Genomic DNA, 23,249 nt, shown 5'->3' on the forward strand with positions numbered 1-23,249 from the left:
AACTATACATTGTTTGAAAGCATACACAAGTCTTACAATTCTGTGTAAACCATTACACAGAATCTGACGTTTTCACGGTGAACTCCAAAGAGCTCCTTTTCAGAAGAAACCAGGTTTCATGACTATAATCAAGATCAAGAAAAGTAACAGTTGAGACTTTCAAGCTTAGCTGTGTTTGTACTGAAACCACGTTCTTCTGTGTCTTTTTCAGCCATTTCTTTTTATGTTCTCAAAAATGCAAACAGTTAAGTTTAGCTAAGTCCTCATTGTCCCTCTGCTGAACACTTCCAGAGCAGCTGTCTATCTTTCCTGATGAACAGTGATACACTGAAGTGAAACGACTGTTCAGACTGATGTTGCTTGCCTCAACTTTGACTTATATCAGAGTTAGAACCACAAATCAGAAAACAATGTAAATAATGTGATTTGATCTGTTCACGCCGCCACTGAAAAAAACATTTACTCTGAAAATGAGGGAATAAATAAAGTGTAAAAATATTCTTCAACTATTACAATACTGTACTTAAGATACAAATATTTGTGTTATGTCAGCATGTGGCTCTCAGAACTATGACTTGGGGTACTTACTGAAATGGGCATGTTGGACTGTGCTGACCGCTGCTGCCAAGTCACAAACAGGTTCTCTATCTTCATCTGTTTCTCCAGTTCTGTCAGCACAAAGAATAAGTCAGTAGTTTGATGGGCTTTGACAAAAATGTTATTATTATTATCATTATTATTATTATTATTATTAGTAGTATTAACCTCTCCGCTCAGCAGCCTTGATCTCCAAAAGCTGGCTGCCATGTCGAGCCACCACATCCCCCTCCATCAAGGGTCGGATGGTGCAGACGTCCCTCAGAGCCTCGTCAAAGGGAAGCAGCTCCGAGGGGAAGTGGAGTGGAGCAAGACTTCGACCAGAGCTACTCAGCCTGCCCTGCTCTTTACTAGGCAAAGGAGGAACTGCGCTACGCAGCAACGCATCAGGCTCCATGGAAGGGCTTAGGAATGGGTTGGGATCCTGGAAAAGACAGATCAGTGAAAAAAGAAAGGATAAATTGAATGGTTTGACAATGAATGCCAAACAGAAAGACCGCAAAGACAGACAAAAGAATGCCCATATCTAGAGCTCTTGAATGATCAGATGGATGGGTATTTTTAAATGATTATGCTCACTGTTAGAGTGAAAGGACCATCCAAGCAGTTTTGAAGGAAGATTCAGGTAAAATGATATCAATGACCTGGCCACCTTCATCCCACTGAAAACTTTAGGGATGCGCTCAAATGCCGTATGCATTCAACCTAGACCACAGGCCAAAGGTGGTCCAATGCAAGTACGTTCGTGAAAAGAGGTTTACATTTTTCTGTATTACATTGTACATCGTTGTATTACATTACATTGTACATTGTATTTGGTACAATGCAAATACAACCTAGAATTTTTAAAATAGTAGAAATGTAATTGTGTTAATATTGTTAATAATAAATTGATAATAATAATAATAATGATAATAGGAATAGGAATGACAGCTATAGGAAAAATAATATCAGTATTAGTAACAGAGCCAATAACAACAACTGTAGTAGCAGTTGTCGAGCAGGAACACAGGGGCAGCAGGTAGCCCACAACCACAGATCCAGTCTCTGCAGCTCCGGAGGCAGAAATACCTGCTGAAAGCGACAGGAGTAGAGAGGAGAGAAACAAGAAAGCACAAAACTACGGGAGAGAGAAGATGTTGAGTTAGTAACATGCAGTAATGGGATAAAAATGCATACAGATGGAGAGAAGGAGAGAAGGAGAGAGGAAAGAGGTGCATCATGGGAAGTCTCCCGGCAGTCTAGCCTATAGCAGCATAACTAAGGGATGGTTCAGGGCTCACCTGAGCCAGCCCGAACTATAAGCTTTATCAGAGGAAAGTCTTAAGCCTACTCTTACATGCAGAGATGGTGTCTGCCTCCCGAACCCAAACTGGGACCTGATTCCACAGGAGAGGAGCTTGATAACTGAAGGCTCTGGCACCCATTCTACTTTTGGAGGCTCTAGGAACCACAAGTAACCCTGCATTCTGGGAGCGCAGCGTTCTAGTCAGGTAATAAGGTATTATGAGATCTTTAAGATATGATGGTGCCTGACCATTAAGAGCTTTGTAGGTGAGGAGAAGGATTTTAAATTCTATTCTGGATTTCACAGGGAGCCAGTGCAGAGAAGCGAATATTTAATATAATATTTTCCTTGTTCTTGTACATGTGCAGCAGCATTCTGGATCAACTGGAGAGTCTTAAGGGACTTATTTGGGCAGCCTGATAATAGGGAATTGCAATAATCCAACCTAGAAGTAACAAATACATGCACTAGTATTTCGGCATCATTTTGAGACAGGATGTGCCTGATTTTTGCAGTGTTGCGTAAGTGAAAGAAGGCAGCCCTTTAAGTTTGTTTCATGTGGGAGTTAAAGGATAAATCCTGATCAAAGATAACTCCGAGGTTCCTTACGGTGATGCTGGAGGCCAGGGAAATGCCATCTAGAGTAACTATCATTTGAGAGTTGCTCCGTCTCGTGTCTTACTCCAACTTGAGTAAACTTTTTGTGTAAAGTTATTAAGTAACGGTCTGATAAAGAAGGATTCTGTGGAAAGACTATTAAATGTTCAATTTCAATGCCATATACCAGAACAAGGTCGAGGGTGTGGTTAAAACAATGAGTGGCTTCATGTAGACTCTGACAAAAGCCAATTGAATCTAATAATGAGATAAACGCAGTATTAAGGCTATCATTTTCAACGTCAACATGAATGTTGACCTACAATAATTACTTTATCTGTTTTAAGGACTAAACTTGATAAAAACTCTGAGAATTCAGATAAAAATTCAGAATAAGGACCAGGAGCGCGGTACACTATAACAAATAGAATTGGCTGTTGCGTTTTCCAGGTTGGGTGTGAAAGACTAAGAACAAGGCTTTCAAATCAGTTATTATTATTATTATTATTATTATTATTATTATTATTATTATACTTACATTTCCAGAGAATTGTTGGTGTGCCCTGGTTGCGAGTTTGTTCAGTGGAGCAGCTCAGGGCCCAGATGCCCCAGTGTGGCAGAGCTGGCTGCACCATGCCCACAGGCTGGAGGGTCAAACTGTACACTGGTGCTCCCTCTGCTTCTCATCAGGACCATGACAGATGAAGCTCTGTTCAGGCAAATTTTCTGCTGCTCTGACTCTGCCTTCTGTCCAGACTCATTAGTAATGCAGTGATGAAGAGTGGGGCCATCGGAGGGAAAGGAAAAGTTTGGTTCTTTCTATTCTTTGAGCTTGTTTTGTAATTGGCCGTAGGGGGAAGGCTAAAAGGGCATTTGGTGTTTTTCTTCGCTGTAAAATGCTGCTCTAATAAATCTCTACTGCAGCCTGTTCTACACAACAATGTGGGATCAACACTGGGGCATTTTTTCTGTATTTTTTTTTTTAACCCTTTTTAATTTAGATTCAACTGCATTGCATGCTTCATGTCAATGTCACCATGGCCAGATTGACCTGCTAGGGGACCTTTGGGCAAAAATGAGCTGCTGGGCCCCTATTAACCCATCCCCTCTGTGCATTCTGTATGTTTTTCCTATAGTGGAAAACTAGCTGGCCAAAGAAAACAGGAAAGGCAGGGGAGAGAGAGGGGATGACATGCAGCAAAGGGTCCGGTCTGGAGTCGAACCCAGGCCGCTGCGGTAAGGACTCAGCCTTGATAGGTGGTACGTACTCTACCAGGTGAGAGCCCGGGTGCCCCCAGCTGTCCAAAGGTTTTCTGTGTGGATATTTGATTAAACACTAATTTGTATATGAATAAGCATCATATAATCACTCAGCCCTTTTGCACTTACTGCTGCTGCACATACATGAACCAAAACAGCAAGTGCGCTTGGAGACACTGAAAGAGTCCGTGCTTTAAACTTACTCTTCAAATTCATAATTTCCCCACATTCACCATGATATGTGGGCTGTTGTACTGGATGCAGCTCAATTGCAATACTTTGGAGCTCAGTCCCTGCTTTCCTAATCAGTGTTATTGATCTAATTAGTATCTTAAAAATTCAGTTTTTCTATTACCACTCAAAGTTACAATAAATTAAATTAAAAAATGTCTATCTGCACAATCTTAGTTCCTCATACAATTCCGGCAGAACAGAACTACTTTTGATACAACTGGATTGTGACTGTATAAATATTATAGATTACAAATCTTAATTGATGTGTTATATAAAATGATGTATTATCTCAGGCAAGGCAGCAGTATGTCTCGGCCACCTGGTTTTAATGGATTTTTAGAAACAATGGAAGCCCATTACTTCTCGAGATAAGGAAAACATGCACCCTTATATATGTATACTTGGCATGAATGTTAATAGTGATGAGAAAAAAAAAAACCATTATTATTTTACTTCAACAGCAGTTGCTGAGGGAGGGAAGACTGTTACTCATGTGCTCTCTCTACCCACATTTTCCCAACCTATTCCAAGGCTGGACGCAGCAACCTTTTAGTCACAAGCCCAATTCTCAATCTATCTCTAGCCCACTGTCAGAATCCAAATGCCCCCCCAAAGAAGAAAAGAATTTGACACAGTTTGAGAATCTGCCCTAATTTCAAAGTTTTCTGTATATGCAAGTGCTCTCATGTTCTCTTACAATACGCCAGGCTCTCTAGCTTCTGACCAGTGGGTTGATATGACAGCTGACTCATGATGTCATGGTGGCCTGAAGACGGGTTGTTAAATATACAAAGCAAACAGTTTTGTAACTGGCAGCACATTTAAAAAAACTCCAGACTGTGAAAACGTCCCTATTCAGACCTCTCTATGCCAGAGCTGAGCTGCCAGTTTCCATTTATCCAGGAGGATAAATGGAAACTGGCAAGGACTACATTGCATTGAGGTGGCTAAGTGTTGTGTTGTTGAAAAACAAGGCCATTGATGTGACAGGGTTGTATTTCCAGGCTACGATCAGGAGGCAGGAAATACAGAGGGGTAATAATCAAGATGAATAAAAATGCTTAGTCACATGGCTGAGAAATCTTGTTTTGGTTTGTGCCACCGAGACCATCAGTCTCATACTGATCTGCAGCTCCATATTTAATACAGAAGGTCCAGGAGAAACTGAGAAACTCAAAACAGAAAACAAGCCTGAATAAAGCAGCAACAAGCTCTGATGGAGCTGCAGGTGACAGGAATATGAGAGGGAATTTTGTATAAAATAAAATAAAAAAAACATTTTATACTGAATGTCACCTGGAATTGATTCAATTTGAATTCAATCTTATCTGGATAAGGAAATGCAGTCTGTACAGTGCAGTGTTTCCCAAACGTAGTCTGTTCACCTCTGCAGTAACAGTGGGAGGGGTTTCTAATAACTCACCATCTAGTGTAAGTTAATAGTTTCAATAGTAGCCCACAAATATACATCCATCTAAACAGCCTGGCTGGTTGTCTTTTAATTTTCTGTGACCACAGACAAATCACATTTTGAAGGAACACATATGCACGATAGGGATCCAAGTGAAACCACAACTTCCAAAAGTTGTTCCAAAAGTAAGAAAACCAAATTCAAAAAGCACATTGACATTTGTAATAACTCAGATTTCTACAACATAACCCTACTCAACAGTATGTCGATGTTAACTCCATCTGTCTAGAAAGGTATGGGAAGTTTTCTAAGCTGCACTGATCGATATCTTGCATCAGTAAATCAAGAGTCCACAGATAGTTATCATTCAACTCTGCAGTTCCCCCCTCAGCTCTACAGAGCGTTTTAGCATCTTTCAGCTCATTGTTTTGGTTTCACCACTCATCAACTTTGTTTCCAGCAGCAGCGGGCAGCTGTTTTCAGAGAAAAAGCTCTAAAGACCCGCTGTACACGAGCTGCTCAGCTGCAAACGGCAGACAGCCGCAGTCAGAGAGCAGCTGGTGAACATAGTGGAGCATCTAGCAGCTACCAGATATTTCCCTCGGGAGTTGGTGGAGACCAAAAACAGAGCTAAAAGAGAGTGAGTATTGGACTGACATTCATCAGGTGACAGACACCATCCCAAATGAATGATCATGTTGCTCTGTGGATGTGTAAATACTGTAGGCATAAGATGACAATATGGCAGTGTTTTACAGCTTGTTGCACTGCCCCCCGATGTGGCCAAAAATCACTTAGTCATTAGAGCACCACAAAAGTTGACAGTGTGTCTCCTGCTGCCATCCTTTGCCATGGCAAACGCCCACCCAGAGACCCAGTGCTTAAACGCCGTTTCTACACATACATCCAAGAAGGGCATACTCTTCTGCACTTGTTGTTTGTGTTTTACATCAAAAAAAGAAAAGGTTTAGCTTCATAGTATTATAATTATATATCATTACATTATGATAATCACTTGTATATAAAAAGCCACTCAACATGTACAGGGATGCAGGAGTAAGCAGATGAGGACGACGGTGCAAGGTTGCAAAATGTTGCTGCTGTAATGACAGTTTGGCCAATTTTTTACATTTCCCTTCCCGTTCTGCTGTTGATTTGCTGGCAGTGCTCCACATTAGGAACTGCGTCAGTGTCTTTACCTGCTTGGAGTCCATTTCGTGGCTGGGTGCATCAGAGAAGCAGTAGTGATGGAAGAGGCCCATCTTCTGGTTGAGCAGGCAGTGGACAACATGAGCCCTCGCGTTCTGCCACTTAACAAGGCGGACCAGCTCACGATTCAGAGAGGCGCCCAGGTCCACAGACCAGTTATAGCTGTACAGAGTCACCTGAAGCAGTGATGGTTATTATATGACATATGACAAGTCAAAAACACCCACAAGACTCTTGTATTTACAGTTCAGAATATGTTTTATCCATGTTTAAAAATCTTTGTTTTACCCACAAATGCACAAATGACTAATGCCCTGCTTCACTCCCACAATGAAAAAGTGCACACTGTAAGTTAAATGCATTATATGTTGTTTAAAGAACGTCTTAAGACATTACTACTGCATTATCATTGCTTATGTGCAGTTAAAATCTCTACCTATATTTACAATAGAAATATTTACTAACTAGACTTAATATATTTACTGGTACAACTATTATTATGATAGCCATGTGATGTGTGTGATCAAATAAATAACATGTAACAATATCAGCTGCAAGCATTTACTGCGAGACCAACTGTCAAAACAATATATACACATATTCAAATATTCACATACAATACATATTCACAATGAGGGATTTTATCCCCAAATCCTCCATCCTGTTAAGAGCTGGTCAGAGGTCAGGCAACTTACAAAACAAACAAACTTCTTGCCTCTGGTGCTATCTATTCATGCAAATAAGTTTGGTTTTATCGGTCACGGTTATCCTTGTTGCTCTGGATAATCCACAGACCTAATTTTCATAGGCACAATTTCTTTTGTAGAAAGCTGCTCCAATGAAAACTGCTCACAGACAGGTCTGTGGATTATAACTGGAACATTGTTTATGGAAAGATATGTTCCTGTCAAATTTTTAAATGTAAATTTCCAATGCTGTGAACACAAACTAAATTCCATCCACCTCCATTGTATTGGGGTCCTGCAGTTGACGAGACAGTCTCCAACTGCGGCCATACTGGTGGGCTGAAAACATGCTACAGCAAATAAAAACTACAGAAGAAGATGGAACCATTGTTCTAGTTAAACCTGGAGCCTGCAGAGTTCACAAGGCTTTGCAGTGATCATGTTATAGTTATGTTGTATGTTATATTTTTAAAAGTTAACTGTAGACACTGTTTGAGAAACGGCCTTTGGATTTGTTAAAGAAGCTGTCAGGAAATGTAGGCTACTTGTGAAGTTACTAATGCAACTTTTTACTCCATACTTATACGCACCAAATAGAATCAGTTAAGGTTTATTTCACACAGTGATCTTCGAGCAAGTTTGATCACTGTCTTTGTCACTTTAACCATTTCATGCTCTTTTGAAGCCTGCACGGGATTTATACATATCAATCTGATGCAATACGATTTAGTTCATATATGAACTAAAGTTACTTTAGTATATATATGTATTTATATCCACCTGTAGCCAAAGTTGAGGCATGGAAACACCAGAGCAGTATGGGCGTCACATACATGTATTTCCATCATGTTACAACTGCACGGCTCAGGCTTTTAAAGCTCAGGTAAGACAAGCGGTCAGAGGATGGAAACTGTCCCCATTAAAAACTGATTCACAAAAAAACAATAACTATGAATTAGCCAGTGCTGTTTATCTACCCAGTGCTTTGCTTCTGCCCTTCAATATGGTGGTGCTCAACTGGGGTCAAAGGTCAAATCTAAGACAGAAAACCTGGACAAACATATCTGCATGCTGACATTCGACTAGAGGTAGTGAAGCAACCGTTAAAGGACCAGAGGACCAGTGAGGAGAGCTGCACTTCTGCGTTTAACACAGCTGGAATTCAGTGGTCAGAGATGTATTCACAGCTGAAACAAACAGGGCCTTTTGAATTTCTAAGAACGGTCTTGTTCTCAGTTTGGCCTGAGTAATATTACCAATACAGAGGCTTTCACATGCCAAGTCACCTTTTTGTCCAGTATGCTGATGAAGAGGAACCTCTGGCGGGGAGCCAGTCCTGCCCCGGCCTGGCTAGGACTGAACCAATCACTCTGCTCCAGAGCCTCGAAGCGCTGGAAGCCCTTATGAGCTGGGCAGAGGAGAGAGAAGAGCAATGTGAATCAAAGCCAGACAGCACGTGGCAAGTCCTTTAACACGGACTGCCGACTGACAGGACATTCAGGACATTCTCTCAGCTGTTCTTTACCTAAGTGTAGGATTACAGTCAATGGACAGCACTGTACCATGACTTTGAGATCATCTTTTTACATGTAATTTATTTTCATTTGTACATTTTCTGGAGAACTGCTCAGTGGCTCTTTCTAATCCCAGAGGCCAAATGCACGAATTACCCAGGATTCTCGGAGAGGTTTCCAAGGTTTGGCGAAAAACGGGTGAAAGCTTTACCTATTAGAAGAAACAGTAATGCTGGTCTGGAAATTCCAGCCATGGAGAAAAATGTGCTCAACATGATCAATGGGAAAGAAAGAACATGGAGATTTATTCTTTCCATTCCACAATAACATGTTAGGGATATTATTCAGATTCCAGTATTTATTTATATATTGGGGACATTATATCTTAGCAGGAAGGAAACAGAAAAAGATAAGTCAATTGCTAGAGATAGGTGAAATAGTATTTCAGCTTCCAGAAGATTTAAGGTCTGCTTCAACTCTTAAAGGTCCAGTGTGGAACATTTAGGAGGAGCTGTTGGCAGAAATGGAATATAATATTTATAAGTATGTTTTCATTAGTGTAGAATCACCTGAAAATAAGTGTGTGTGTTTTCATTACCTTAGAATAAGTCATTTATATCTACAGAGGGAGCGGGTCCCCTTCCACAGAGGCCGCCATGTTGCACCGCCATGTTTCTACAGTAGCCCAGAAGGGACAAACCAAATGCTGGCTCTAGATACAGCCTTTTTTCGCAGCCACCATAGTTTCTCCTACACGCTTGGAAGGGGAGGGCGAGGCGAGCTGTATTCAAATGATTGCAAACTACAATTTCATTGCTAGATGCCACTAAATCCTCCACACCGGACCTTTAACTATTTCAGAATCAGAAATACTTTATTGTACCCGAGGGGAAACTCTTTCGTTACAGCTGCTCACTGTCACGTCAGTGCACACTTGAGAATAGAAGGAATAAGAAGTTCTAAGCAAATCGAAATATAATACACTATAATACAGCTAAGATAAATTAAGTACAAAGTGGATAAAGTATAAAAGCTCAAATAAAATAAGTGTAAGTACAAAAGTGGATTTATCGTGCAATAATGAATACTGTCAAGTGCAGCTTATTAAGATGATTATGAGACGGAGGATATTGCACAGCATTAACAGAAGTAAACCAAACGGCAGCTTTGGGGATATTTATTACTGCACTATAATTCATGTGCCTTTATATGTCTTTTTAATTATCTTGTCAATGTCTATTTTATTTCATTCTAACCTTATTTAAATATATTTTATTTTCCTTTTTATTGTCTTTTAAAGAAAGTCATTGGGCTCTATTTTCATGGAGGCGTACAGCACAAAGTGCAGCTAATCCTGAAGGAAATGTTTGTCCTGAAGATGCTCAGTATACATAGTAAAAGAAATATATACATATCACAATAATACATGAAATGTTGATTAAATGTATCCAACTCACTGAAATAAAAGCCTACTGACTTTGGCACAGCTTGTTTTTCACAAGATATTTGATCCAAATTTCAAATCTTAGTTTCAGCTTAAATTACTGATATGATCTTAACTGGGAGATTCACACTCGTTTCACCACACAGGACTCACCACTCTATTGGAGTTGTTGGAAGTGCAAAAACACACAGTCCACTCTGATTGTACAGCGGCGTTTCAGAGTGGAGATTCTTCCCTCACAAATGATCTTTGGCTGAGTGCAGACAAGTTAACCTGACAACAGCCAAAAGATCATTTTGGCCTGTCATCAAGTTACTTGTGAAATTAACATTAGTTAGAAAAGCTGATATAATGTGCCACTGCTGAAATTAGACATTTGACCTGGCAAAGCGACGAGCAGCGGCAGCTAAAGATCAGAACATTCGTTAGTGTTGGAGCGATGCAAGTCCTGGTACTTTGTCAGCCTCAGTGGAAGTACTCCCACTGACCCGAATAACTGTTCACATTCACACACTCTCATTTTCACTTGCACATGCGAGTGAAATGCTCGCACTGCAGAGCCCTGATAGACGTAGAGGGTGAGGGTGGAGTGCCAATCCAGGGGTGCACTTCATTTTGGTGCCGAGGTTGACCCCCTGCACCCATGTTGTACAATATTTCCGTCACTTTAATTGGTGGAAGTGTACCCATATAAACCTCTGCAAAATAAACCAAATCCTTGTATTCACTTGACTGTGCTTTGTGCCCAGCACCTTGATTCACAAAAACAGGGCCCAACGTCTTTGATTTATGCCTTATGTACTTCAGTACAGTATCTTTTGTCCACTTTAAAGCTATGTTGTTTGTTAAATAATACATTAGAAAGAAAATCTAAAATATATAGTAAGCACTATATTTCTATTAAAAAAAACATTTAAAACATCCCATCAGCATCAGTGTGTGAAGCTGAAAGGCAAACTTACGTGTGAACCTATTTAGCACTGGGATGTTTTCCTCATCTGAACTGTCTTCTGTAGGCAAACAGAGATGAACAAATAGCAAGGCGGCATGGACAGCTCGACACACAGCTCGACACAAACTGATATAAGCAGACGCTTGCAAAACAACACAGTTATGTTAGACAGCTGCTAGCATGGGCAGAGAAACACAGAATCAAAGAGCAGCAGCAAGGGGAGCATGGTGAAGCTTCGACACAAAACTATCATGCTCGGGCCGCTTCCTCTACACAAACAGGTGTTAGCAACATGATGCTGATAGAAATGTATTCAAGTCTTTACACACTGAGTACAGGCCTTCATGAACATTAATCAATCTCAGCTCCTCTGGATACCGAATGGCCACCATCACACATACTGTGTGTTTAAGAGTCAAATTTAAATCATTTAAATTACACCATTAATTGTTTATTTCTTTTCTTTTCTATACCGTCAGAGCATTCCCTTGGAATTGAAAGTCTTTATTTCCATTCCCTTTCTAGTCACGACTTAAAAAAGAGGGCCCATATCGCAGTCACCACAGATGCTGCGACCGACAGAGTGGTGAAGAGGGTTCTATCAGGTGCCAGGGTTCCAAAAGGAAAGTCCTATTCATTTGTTGCCTAGACAATACTAGTTGACTGTTTGGATTAACATTAGGCCAGTGGGGTCCGCTGGACAAGGAAAACAAAACTAAATTAGTTTTTGAGAGAAGCCAACAGTGAACTACAGGCCCCAGAAAGCATTGTAGAAAAACAAACGTCCAATCACGGAGCTGTAAATCTTGAATTGCTAATCGGAGTTTAAGGGTTGAGATGTGCAGAACTCACTTTTTGGATTTGAGACCGCTTTTGAATCAGTTTTGCAACAATGGTTTGGAGTTTTGTTTCTGGCTTCAACAACAAAGTATTCTGAAGCAAGGGGCTGCGTTGGTGGGGGTGTGTTGCTTCACGTGAGACATCTCTAAGACAATGAAATACGATCCAGAAAGTCACAGTGACAGTTCATCAGACGGCAGAACACCGCACAGCCGTTTCTAATCCTGTGATACAGGATTTTGCAACTCTGGAAATGTATCATGGCTGCAATCATTTTATCCTCCATCTTGAAAATCATGCGGTAACAACAGAATTGCACCATTTATGTTATAAAGTAATCTAGTAGGAATGTGCGCTTGTACGTTTTTGATTGGCCGCTGCAGCGCGCTGCACATTGTGTTGCAGCAAAAGACAGGTTCAGCGTTTTTGCTGAATGACCCTTGTTTTCCCTTTTTGGTGCTATGTTTTTACAGTTTACTCCTCCTACTGGCCATTTAAAGGAACATAATATTTCCAGGACCTGCGTGCCAGCTTCACTACTCTATTTGGTTGGTTCAGTTTACACCAGGAAATTTCATGGAAATCTGTTCATTAATTTAACAGTATGACAGTATGTGTTGTTAAAATAAGTACTTGTTAGCTTCTCAGTAACCCAGGTCAGGGATATCTAAAAGTTCAAATTCATTTGCTGTTGCAGTTGCCTTTGAATTAGTACTTAGTAATTAGTTAGGGCTGGGCGATATGGCTTATAAATATCTCTATTTTTAGACTTTGCTGCGATATACGATTTATATCTCGATATACACATTTGCTCTAAAACAACATACTGTAAATTCTCAAATAGTGCAAATATGATGATCCTATAGACCATGATGCATTGCTGCAGGTTAAACTACCCAACAGGATATAAAGCAGTTAAAATGAGCTCAACCTGAAACATCTGCAGCAGTAAAATGCAACACACACATTACTGCAGCAGGAAGATGAATCCAGAAACATCAGATATAAGCCTGAACAGCAGCTACTTAGCAGCTTCGGATCAGGCTAAAGTCAGTGGCCTAACTCCCACATCTGTTGCGGAGCTGGAACCGCAGGTAGAGGAATCAGCAATCAGACAACTGATCGCATTTTCTCTTGTGATTTCTTTCCGCCACAGAGAAAAAAAACTTAAAGTTATCTGCTACCCAGCTAATGTTCACAGTCTGGGCCAACTGCTGGCAGAGCAGACGCCGCTGTAGTAACGTTACATAAACAGGGACTTTTTATGTCTTTCGCTAACTATTATACTGCAACCTGAGCTCAGCTACGCACTTCATGGCTGACTGAAGTAACGTCACTACCCCCCCAGCGGCGACCAGCAGAAACACTGAAAACTCGAATTTGACCAGGGCTGCCAAGCTTTCAGTTTAGTTTGGAGTGAGTGAAAAATGGGGCTCTCTGGAGAATGTGGAGGGCTGGGGAAGTAGCTACATCGACAAACACTGTCTGGAATATGAAGTAAATGAAGGATAAAAACACATTGTTTAAAGACAGTGGATCCCACAGGATCATTTTGAAAACAAACAAACTAGATTTTATAAAACTAGAAATAGAAGAGAAGGAAGGAGTTCTTAGCTGAACTATTTTGTTTGGATTTGTCATATTTTTCTTATTGATTATGTCACACACAACGCTTCACAAACAGACTCTGAACTCCTCCCTCTGGCCCCCTGCTCACATACTACTGACATGCATTACCATGCACCTGCTGTATGGTGATGATGATATCTTGACTGTATTGTGTCATGATAATATGTGGACTGTCTGCTGTCCATTTATGTGTTTGTGCTGCAGAGTAGTCTATAACGTACTGTACCGAAAACAGATTCCACCCGTGTTGGCCGTGTTCCTGATAAACAACTTGTCTTTCTGACACCTTGGCAGTTAAATTAAGCTAATAACCAACGCTACTGTCTGATAAATAAGACCTAGGATAAATACCAATGCATGCATCATTGGTTAGCCCAATTAATCTAAGTGAGGCACAACTGCATACATGATTTTTGATTTTGGAGTGGTGTCGCCGTGAGATCTGTGAGATAGATTTGAGAAAGATGAGAGCGTGTTGGCAACCCTGTATAATGTTAACCAAAAAAGTTTCAGAGCGACAGACAGAGCGTCCTCGTAACCATAGTAACTCACTGCCTGTGTGTGAGAGCGATGCGCTGCTGCAGGAGAAGCTGCTGACTTGCATGGGAGGAAATTCCAAGGTAATAGATTTGTGTAAATGTCTTGTAAATGTCTACCTGCTCTCCCCGCCGCTGCCGCGCCGCCGCTGCCGCGACGCCGCTGCCGCGCGCGCCGCGGTCTGAATACCCGCTGCTGCGCGATGTTGCTGCTGCCGCGCGCTATTCGAGCTGCCCGCTACGCCGCGCGCTACCGCGCCCAGCGCCGCTTTCGAGATATCGCCCACTTCTGCTAGTTACTTGGTCTCTACATGCAACTTACAAACTGGAAAAAAAGAAGTAAGCAGTCATAAGTAAGTATTTCAAAACCTAACTGACTATAGATGATCATGTTGCACTATGGACTGATAATCATTCATTGTGTTGCATTGTGTATACTGTACAGTTTAGTAGGCAGTGCAGAGGATGAGCACTGAGGCAGTAGCTGACCACTGTGAATGTTCTGAGTCGCTGGCTTTAGTAGTTACCTTGCTCTGTGCTACAGTGCCACTGATGGAAGTTACGGCCAATGAGAATGAAGCTCCTTGTAGTGCCTGGAGGCTGGCTGACGTTCTGGACAAGAGGGAATGGTACAAATACATCTCCAGATGTGGGACAGCTGAAGACACAGAGAAAACCATTATTGTGGTATATACATGACACAATTGTAACAAAATACAGGTCTGAGATATTAAGGACACTGAGATGTACATGTGTGAGAAAGAAGGGCTGTCAGACAACTAGAGATCCTCCAAACTTGGGCAAAAGGGTTTTTGCCGATTGTGTTCCTTTTTTCTCCTGATGTGAAATATCCTTTCTCTCTGCACTGCACTGTTGTCTGCTAACTCTACTCTTGTTGTCTGGAGGACTGTGAACAGACATGTTCTACCTCAACCAACCAATAGGAGTCACTAGTGCAGCGATAAGGACGTAATCCCTCACTGGCTTCCCACCTGGTGAGCACTTGTGTATGCTGGAATGCAAGAACAAGGTGGAGGAACTACCCACAACCGGGAATCAAACCCTGTGTCTCTACAGTGGTGCTTAAGAATTTTGCCCCTGCACCCCTGTATGCGCATAAACTTTAAATCTTGATTGCAGTCCAAACTTTTATTGCTGTTGTCTGTCTGGCAGGGAAAAAGGAGGCAAACTGGACTGAGTAGAAGAAACTTCTATTGTATTGTTCAGTGAGTTAGAGGAGTATGCCAAAAGACAATTTCACAGTAAATACGTGATCCGAAGTTATCATCCAGTCTGTGATAAATACAAGGACCCGACACAGCATAGTACCAAAGGTACAAAATACCTCGATTGTCAACTTGGTTTTCACTTCATTGGCTTAATTTTCACATTGTATACTCAATCTAAAGTACACGCTCAGCATTCCACATTCGATACTTAACTAGAGTTAATATTACTCTCTAGAATGTGGGCCAAAAAAAATATACTGAAAATCATTTAAACACGTATGGACAAATGTAACTGAAATTCATTTTGTGAATCGGCACTACGGTTTACGAGTTATTAGCCTAAACGGGTTGACTTCCATTATAGTGCCACCTATTGCCAGACGTGGGCCAATTTTTGTATGCAAGTCTTTTAACACATTTTGAACAAACTGTGTAAATTTAGTGTCTATACCATGTGTGGTGTGTCTGGCACAACTACTTTTACAGAGATACACGTTTTTGGAATTTGTGGCACCCCCTATGGGTCAGGCTCAAAATGCTTTGGCAAGATCATTATAAAGATTTATGATGCTTGGACAAATGGTCAAATTATGACCATTTTCTGCTAAGCCGCGTCTTTGGTGCAGTTTCTTGATTGATGGCGGCCATGTTTTTACAGCGAACTTGCCCATTTATAGTGCGTTAGTGTATCTCTGTCACTGCAAGGCTGTATAGATTTGGTGTTGATACAGTCGTAATCCCCAAAAAAGACATCATTTTGCTGTTTTTCAGATTATGCAAATTCAAAGTTATCACTTTTTGGCCATTAATCATAGCGCCACCATGAGGCCTCTTCCTCTCCGTCGACAACTATTCCGACGGTATGACATTTTAGCCTCTTGGAGTATGTATGGCAATGGATTCTATACTGCCCATTTAATAGCAAGGGAGAGTGATGTTTTGTTTTTAAATCAATACAGCGCGAAAACTAGCCACATGTGTATATAAATCATTATACAAAAAACATGCATAATGAATTACTGAATTAATTGTAAAATCGGCTCTACGGTTTACGAGTTAGAAGCCTAAATACGCTGGCTTGAATTATAGCGCCAATTGTTGTGTGAAAGTCATTTTGCATTCATGTACAAAATGACTTGTTTCATCTGTTTCAATTCGGTGTCCCCACCATGCACAGGGTGGCCTGCAGCATGACTTTCATCAGCGGGAATAATAACAAATTGAAGAGTAAGAGCTGAAAGCAGGTGAACTGTCAGCTGGTTGTTAAGGGGTGAAAGCACCTGAAATGTCAAAGTCAACATAAAAACAATCTAAGTTGAACCTGAGATAGTTGAAGTGTGTGTACTGTGAGTAGTTGGAATGTCAGTATGTAAGCAGTGACAGCAGTTAAAATGTCAGTTGAAGTCAGTTTTTATGGAACTAGGCACGATCCTTAAACATGAGAACTATACAACAGCATAAAATAAGTAAATATCACAGCAGTATGTGACAGTGTCCCTTTGCCATGATTCTCAAAAACAAAGGAGCAAGATACATATAGTAAACTTTTGCTATTGAGAACACAAAATGTAATCAACTCACCTTGTCTTTTCAAATGCCTTCACTGTCGTATCACTGGCCAGAGAACTGACCAAATTGACAATCTCTGCCAAGATGGAAGGCAGCAGGAAGTGCGAAGCAATTTCAGCCGTGCACTGCTGAATGGAGGGGCAGCCTGTTCAGCAGCAGCCGGTCAGAAGGACAAACACAGATACAGAGAGTGAGAGGTACTTACAGAATATAAAACCTCTCATCGTCAGAAGATGCAGCCTTTCTGATAGAATTTTTCATATTCCCATCAGAAAATATGGGAGAATTAACTATCACTTACCAAGTTTATCCATGAAAGTGATCCATGGCTGGCAGGTATCCTGGTAGATGGGGTGTAGAGTGCCCGTATCTCCCTCTTCCAAATGAGACACCTGCCTCCTACACAGCCACAAAACACCCATACTGCATTAGGACATTTTGACAGGTCCCGGAGCGCTAAAAGACCAGAGCTGTGGTGATTTAAAGGCTTGTTGATCAGCTGTCAGCGACACACAGTCATTTGTTGCTCAGCTGCTGGCATTTTTAGCTTTCACCACTCAATTTCGGGATAGTGCTCCAGAGGAAATTCATGACACTGCTAACGCATGGCACTGTAGTAGTGCTGCTGCTGAAGACGAGCGTGACGACACAGCGAGACTGAACCAAAACAGTGAAGTTGTGTGCTGTGAAACCAAACTAAACAGCTTTGTAAAGCTGAGGGAACCTGCAGAGTCAGGTGATAATCCTCTGTGGGCCGGTCACTAAGACAGAGCCCTTTCACGATGTCGTTTGACCCGTTCAATTTCAGCATCAGTCAGTTTAGATGCCGAACGGTCCTCGGCTTGTAGGCTACAGTTACTGACTCAGCTGTCAATCAAACATGCTTGGAGGTTAGAGGAGCATTTCTGATGGATCCCCAAGGACCTTTTTGCCCTTTCAGTAATAAAACATATTTGCATTAAATTTGGAAACACTTTTTACATGACTTAATTGCAAAAAAAGGGGGTGACCTTTTTGTGATTTCAGTCAAATCTTTGCAGTAATCTTTGGTAATAATTCAGTGCAGTGATGTCACTGATATAGTGTCGGTTGGGCCCCACCTCTGGGCCTGCTCCAGCTCCACAGCCATGGCTTTCTCCTGGCTCCACTGCTGCTTTACGTTCTCCGTCTTGTGTCTTCGTCGTGCTGCTCGGCCCTCCTCTCCTTTTTCTTGCACTATGTCGTCAGTTGTCTTTGGGCTCCCAAGCTCTGATGAGTCTGGCTTACTCTGCAAGGATGGAAAGGAAATACCCAATATAAGCCGTGTATAGTAGGAACAACCAACAGACTCCATCCGAGGAGCTCAGGTAGCGCACTGGCTCATGTGGAATAATAAAGTCGAACAGATCCAGACATGCCACAAAAGTGATGAATGCAAGTTTAAACAGAATCTAAAACTGAAGTCTTTACATAGAGAGAAGTACTGCACTCTGCACGAGCTGGAGGCATGTGTTTGATGTTTTTCATACTGTATACAGTGTCAGGCATCAGAGCATTACAGTGGTGCTCGTGGATGTGAAGGATAATCACTGTTCTAACATGCTGGTCTAGGCGGAGGCTGCAGTGTGTGGCCGTATTATAGGCCAATGATTCGGACTGCCTAATTAATAAATGAACAGTTGAGTTGCAGAGAGTCAGATCTGAATGTCTAAGACTCAACTCCATGTGGGCTTTGTGTACCGCAGTATTATGCAGATTAAAGCCAGTACAAGGTTTGAATCTGCATAATAATGTCAACTTGTAATACACGTCTGCTTACAGGATGTCCTAAAAGTAAAATATGAATAAGGAACAGGATTTGACAAGAAGTGACCCCTGGGAGCCCATCAGAGCATCCTAAGAGCTTGTATGAAGTCTGGAGTGTGCCACTATAACAATCATAAACGCATGAATGATGCATAATTACTGGGTTTTTTTATTTACCTGAAATATCTGAAAAAGTCTAGAATTATTCCTGAAGCACACTCCAAACTCTGTCCACTGAAAATACTATCATAAAGATATGAGACAATTCAGCAAATGAAAGAAAAAGTGAAGTATTAGTTTAACCCAGTTATACAACCCATTTTTAATAATATGTCTGTGAGTATTGTAATAAATGCTAATGTAGCCAGTGATTAGGCTACACATGATGAAAGCCTTCAACCTGTGGAGGAACTGACCAGTATGTCCCAGAAGCTCCGGCGGGTGCTCTTGCTGGTGGGTGTGGTGGACTCGGGTGTGCTGGTCCCTGTCATGGGGACAGCTTGGGTTAAGGTGATGGGAGAAGGGCTGGTTTTAAAGACTCTTGAGCCACTGCGCTGCCTGGGGCTGTCCTTCACTTCTTTCACCTCAGGCAAAGGGATCAACAGTCCTGAAGACACATTTTCGAAAGAAGACCACAAAAGAGTAACCGGCATTTATATTTAAGTGGAGTGACGCGCGTCTCTGAGTGGTTTTGAGTCCGTTTGAACCAGGGTTCTGCTACTCAACCTGACAGGTCCCCGCAAAGCTTCAGGTTTCAGGTCCCGTTCAGGCCATGTTGCTGTGTACAGCTTTGGGTTTGTTTATTTTAAATGACATTTCTCTCTTTCTTTCCCTGACTGTGCCAACTGTCTGCGTCCATGTGTGTCATGTGGACACGTAAGGCCCAGTGGGAAGAGACAGCGAGACAGCGTGTAGCCAATGTGTTTAATTGGACCGCCAGCTAACGCTTTGTAGTGGATGAAATAAAGCAAGCTTTGAACACCGGGGCAACGTAATCCGATACAATGGTGTTTCATTTAAACCATTTTTGCTAAAGGCATAATGAGTAGGATTTTCCTAAAAACAATGTATACACTCATACAAAACTAATCCCTCTCAGTCATCACTTACGACTGACTAGAAGAGTGTGGCGGTGTCTGTATGTGCAGACACGCCGCCCTCTGCCTGTACTTTCTCAGTTTCTTCTTAGTTCGCTGTGTTCGGGACGTTTCTGGGCGTCGACCTTTGGGCAGCGGTGTGTAGTCCCCAGCCAATAACGGCAGGCGGAGGTCCGTCTCCGTCTCGCTCCTCTGCCCTCTGCCTGTGTCACGGAGGTTTCCCCGGCGCTGGCAGAGCACAGAGCAGACGGATGGACAGGACGATCCCTCCCGCAGGGCTGGGCGGAGGTCTCGGCCATTTTATTTGTGCTTTAGAACGTAAGCGCCGTGAAACACTCAGAAAACAACGATTTATTTCTCCGATGCGCTGCTCTGTTGTTGCTAACGCCGCTCCCTCTCTTCATTCACTCTCTAGCTCTCTCTCGCTCTGAACAACTTTGAATTGTGTGCTTACAAACAGCAACCGACAACTGCTACTCGTTCTGCCTGAAGGGGGAGTGTTTTCCCTGGCAGTGTCAGAGTTGATTCACAGGTGTGGTGGTGTTCTGGGTTACATTACATTGTAGGGTGTTTGCTTAGTTGCTATATGGGGTCTTTCCGCCGCAGTTAAACAAATAACCGTTCGGTGACCTCACCTTTAGCCTCTTCTTTCTGAGCTTTGGACGCCGGACAGAGCACCCCCAGACAAAGAGGATTTGGCAAGACTCTCAGCTCCATGACAACATCACAGAGTGCGTGGCGCAGCGCCCCCTGCAGTTTATCACTTAGCTGTAAGGGGCTGACGTTGCCTTGTTCCCAGATGTCAAACCGCACATACAGCTGTGGCTCTGTTAGAAGACAAGCAGACAAACACAGGCAGTGCTCGGTATGTTTCAGTGCTCTGCCCTCGACTTACAGCAGTACTCCCAAACAAACGGATGAAAAAAAGCATCAGACAAAACAGTAAAGGAGAAAATCCTCAGCACATAATATTGCTTTAGTTCCTAAACAGGGATCAATTGTAGTTTTAAAACAGACAGATAAAGACAGATAAGCACATAGCTTAGGGGTTAGGGTTAGCATTCTGGGGGGAGAGAGCTTATTTTTTATTATTATATGCACTCAATTTGCACAAGGAAGCAGTAGGATTTATGGGAAATGTGGTCTTAATATTGGGTCAGCAGTACTAACAATACCCCTGACTTGAGATAGAGGCTAATTAATCATCTCAACCATGATGTCTGACTATGATATATTGATGTTTAAAACACAGCACAGGGCATACACTGTACAGTGTGCACACTTCAAATTACAGACCACATAAAAAGTACAAGCCAATGATTATTCACGTCTCCCTCTGTCAGGCTCTCTTCCACTTCACTTGTACAGGCCGCTACAAAAATAATACAGCCATAGTGTCTTTTAGACAAATGCTGCTTCCTTCATACACTCCGCTTTGATCCCACCAGCTACCAGCGAGTTTCATCAAAATTACACATAATGCACCCTTGTAATCTTTTGGGTAACCTTTCATTAACATGTCTTCAAACAATATACAGTACAATAGCACAGATGGGGAAAGTATTATGATTGGCACTGCACAGTAAAGTTTTAATTGATTAAACCCACCATTTGAGGATGGCTCTATTTTTAATGCCCAAAACAAACAGCTGGAGTCTTATTGGTTGTTTTTTCCTGTTGCAACACCAACAACAGAGTATGACTAACACTTTATAAGCACAATGTTATTAATAAGCCCCCAAAACCTAGATTTCATTTTGATTTATGGACCTGTGATGCAGTGTCACATTGACAAATTGAGTCTCCAGGAACTAAAATCTTACACAGTAGTATTCATTAACTCGTTCATTTTAGGGGCATTTAATATTTAGGCTTTAAATTTAATAGCCAGACTGCTACCCATGGCGTAGCTTGACGTTTAGACTATAATTCATCAGTTTTTAAATTAGTGCAGTTTATACAATAAAATGACCCCTGGCACTTCCTGTAACCTTGTAACATAATCAAATCCAATGATAAAAAAGCGAAAACCAATGACAGAGCTCATTCTCTGTTGCAACAGTTTGTAATTCTAAAGGGGAGCTGCACTGATTTCACACATCGGACTCAGCCTATGGAAAGAGTTGAATAATGTCTTCTGTGGATTTGTAGGAGCTTTGCCAAGTCTAAGAAAAAACCCTGAAGATGTCACACTTTAAGAGCCCATTGCCACCTGCTATTAACATGTAATCTGTGTCTGGATATCTGCATCAGGGAAACGCATATTAATGCAGCTGAAAATGCACACAGAACACATTGCAATCAGAATCAGTCAGATCATCCAGACCACATCTGGAGGTGGCCTGACTCACATCGTGATCAGGAGTACCAAAGGAACACCTTCAGTGGAAGACTCATCCCCCCACAATGCACCACAGAGCTCCACAGGAAGTCCTTCCTGCCTGTGGCCATCAGACTCTTTAACTCCTCCCTCTAAGTGTCAGTCTGTTTGACCAGAAGTCACTAAACTGGACATTGATCATTAACATCACTGCAATCTCTGCAATATTCTGTGTTAACACTGCTGCGCAATATACTCTTTTCAGTTTAAAATTCCCTATTTATTGATATTGATATTTATTCATACTTCTATTACTGCTGTGCAATATCCTCCGTCTCATTATAATCTTAATAAACTAGACTTAACTTGGCAGTTCATGCACCTTATACCGTATTATTATCATCAACCGGTAAACCCACTTTGTACTTCACACTTATTTTAATTTATACTTATACCCACTTGGTACTTCATTTATTTTCTGACGTGTATTATAGTGTATTATATTTTTGCTCAGTACTTCTCTTCCTGTGTGACTGACGTGACAGTGAGCTGCTGTAACGAAAGACTTTCCCCTCTGGGATCAATAAAGTGTTTCTGATTCTGCTCTGATGACAGACTGGTTTAAATTTGTACAGTCTGACCACAGTCTTTAGAAAAGTATCTGTCCAAAGGCCACCTAGCGCCGCCTGTTCCTGCTATAATTCTGCTATCTCAAGCTGCCCGTCAAAAAGTTACAGACAAGTTCTACCTCTGCAAAGGAAAGTAGAGCCCAAACAGCAACATCGCTTCAGGAGACTGTCCAGAGACTGCTATGATGTGCAGGACAAGAGTCACGTGACCAACGGGGGTTTGATCAGACCTCTGATTACCTTCTTATAGTATTAGTACCATTAGCGCAGTTAGCAAGGCTACCAAAAAAGTTGTCTCTGTCTGTCACACAACCTTCATCTTGCACACTGTCGTGGCGCCTCGACAGTATCCCGCATCACTTCCCTTGACCAGAGACACACCATGTTTGTTGACAAGCCTCCCAGCTCCACCTAGCTAATTTG

The 23,249-nt window shown here is 41.8% G+C and overlaps 1 protein-coding gene across 13 annotated transcripts in view; it reads right to left on the reverse strand.

The window, feature by feature from the left end:
* szt2 (SZT2 subunit of KICSTOR complex) overlaps positions 1-23,249 on the reverse strand; it is a 154,746-nt gene that overhangs the window by 39,232 nt on the left and 92,265 nt on the right. For 8 of the 13 annotated variants that reach the window (XM_044198544.1, XM_044198540.1, XM_044198542.1 and 5 more), the window contains 11 exons: positions 20,513-20,704; positions 19,197-19,387; positions 18,096-18,262; positions 17,297-17,394; positions 17,008-17,140; positions 14,725-14,855; positions 11,203-11,250; positions 8,569-8,690; positions 6,587-6,772; positions 766-1,021; positions 589-668 (listed from right to left, as the gene is read on the reverse strand). In XM_044198544.1, coding sequence (XP_044054479.1) covers positions 589-668; positions 766-1,021; positions 6,587-6,772; positions 8,569-8,690; positions 11,203-11,250; positions 14,725-14,855; positions 17,008-17,140; positions 17,297-17,394; positions 18,096-18,262; positions 19,197-19,387; positions 20,513-20,704 — 1,604 coding nt within the window. The remainder of the gene's footprint in view (positions 1-588; positions 669-765; positions 1,022-6,586; positions 6,773-8,568; positions 8,691-11,202; positions 11,251-14,724; positions 14,856-17,007; positions 17,141-17,296; positions 17,395-18,095; positions 18,263-19,196; positions 19,388-20,512; positions 20,705-23,249) is intronic. The other 5 variants (XM_044198541.1, XM_044198548.1, XM_044198546.1 and 2 more) reach the window with 4 other exon arrangements.

This window comes from Siniperca chuatsi, linkage group LG6 (assembly GCF_020085105.1).
Source record: "Siniperca chuatsi isolate FFG_IHB_CAS linkage group LG6, ASM2008510v1, whole genome shotgun sequence".
NCBI lineage: Eukaryota > Metazoa > Chordata > Actinopteri > Centrarchiformes > Sinipercidae > Siniperca > Siniperca chuatsi.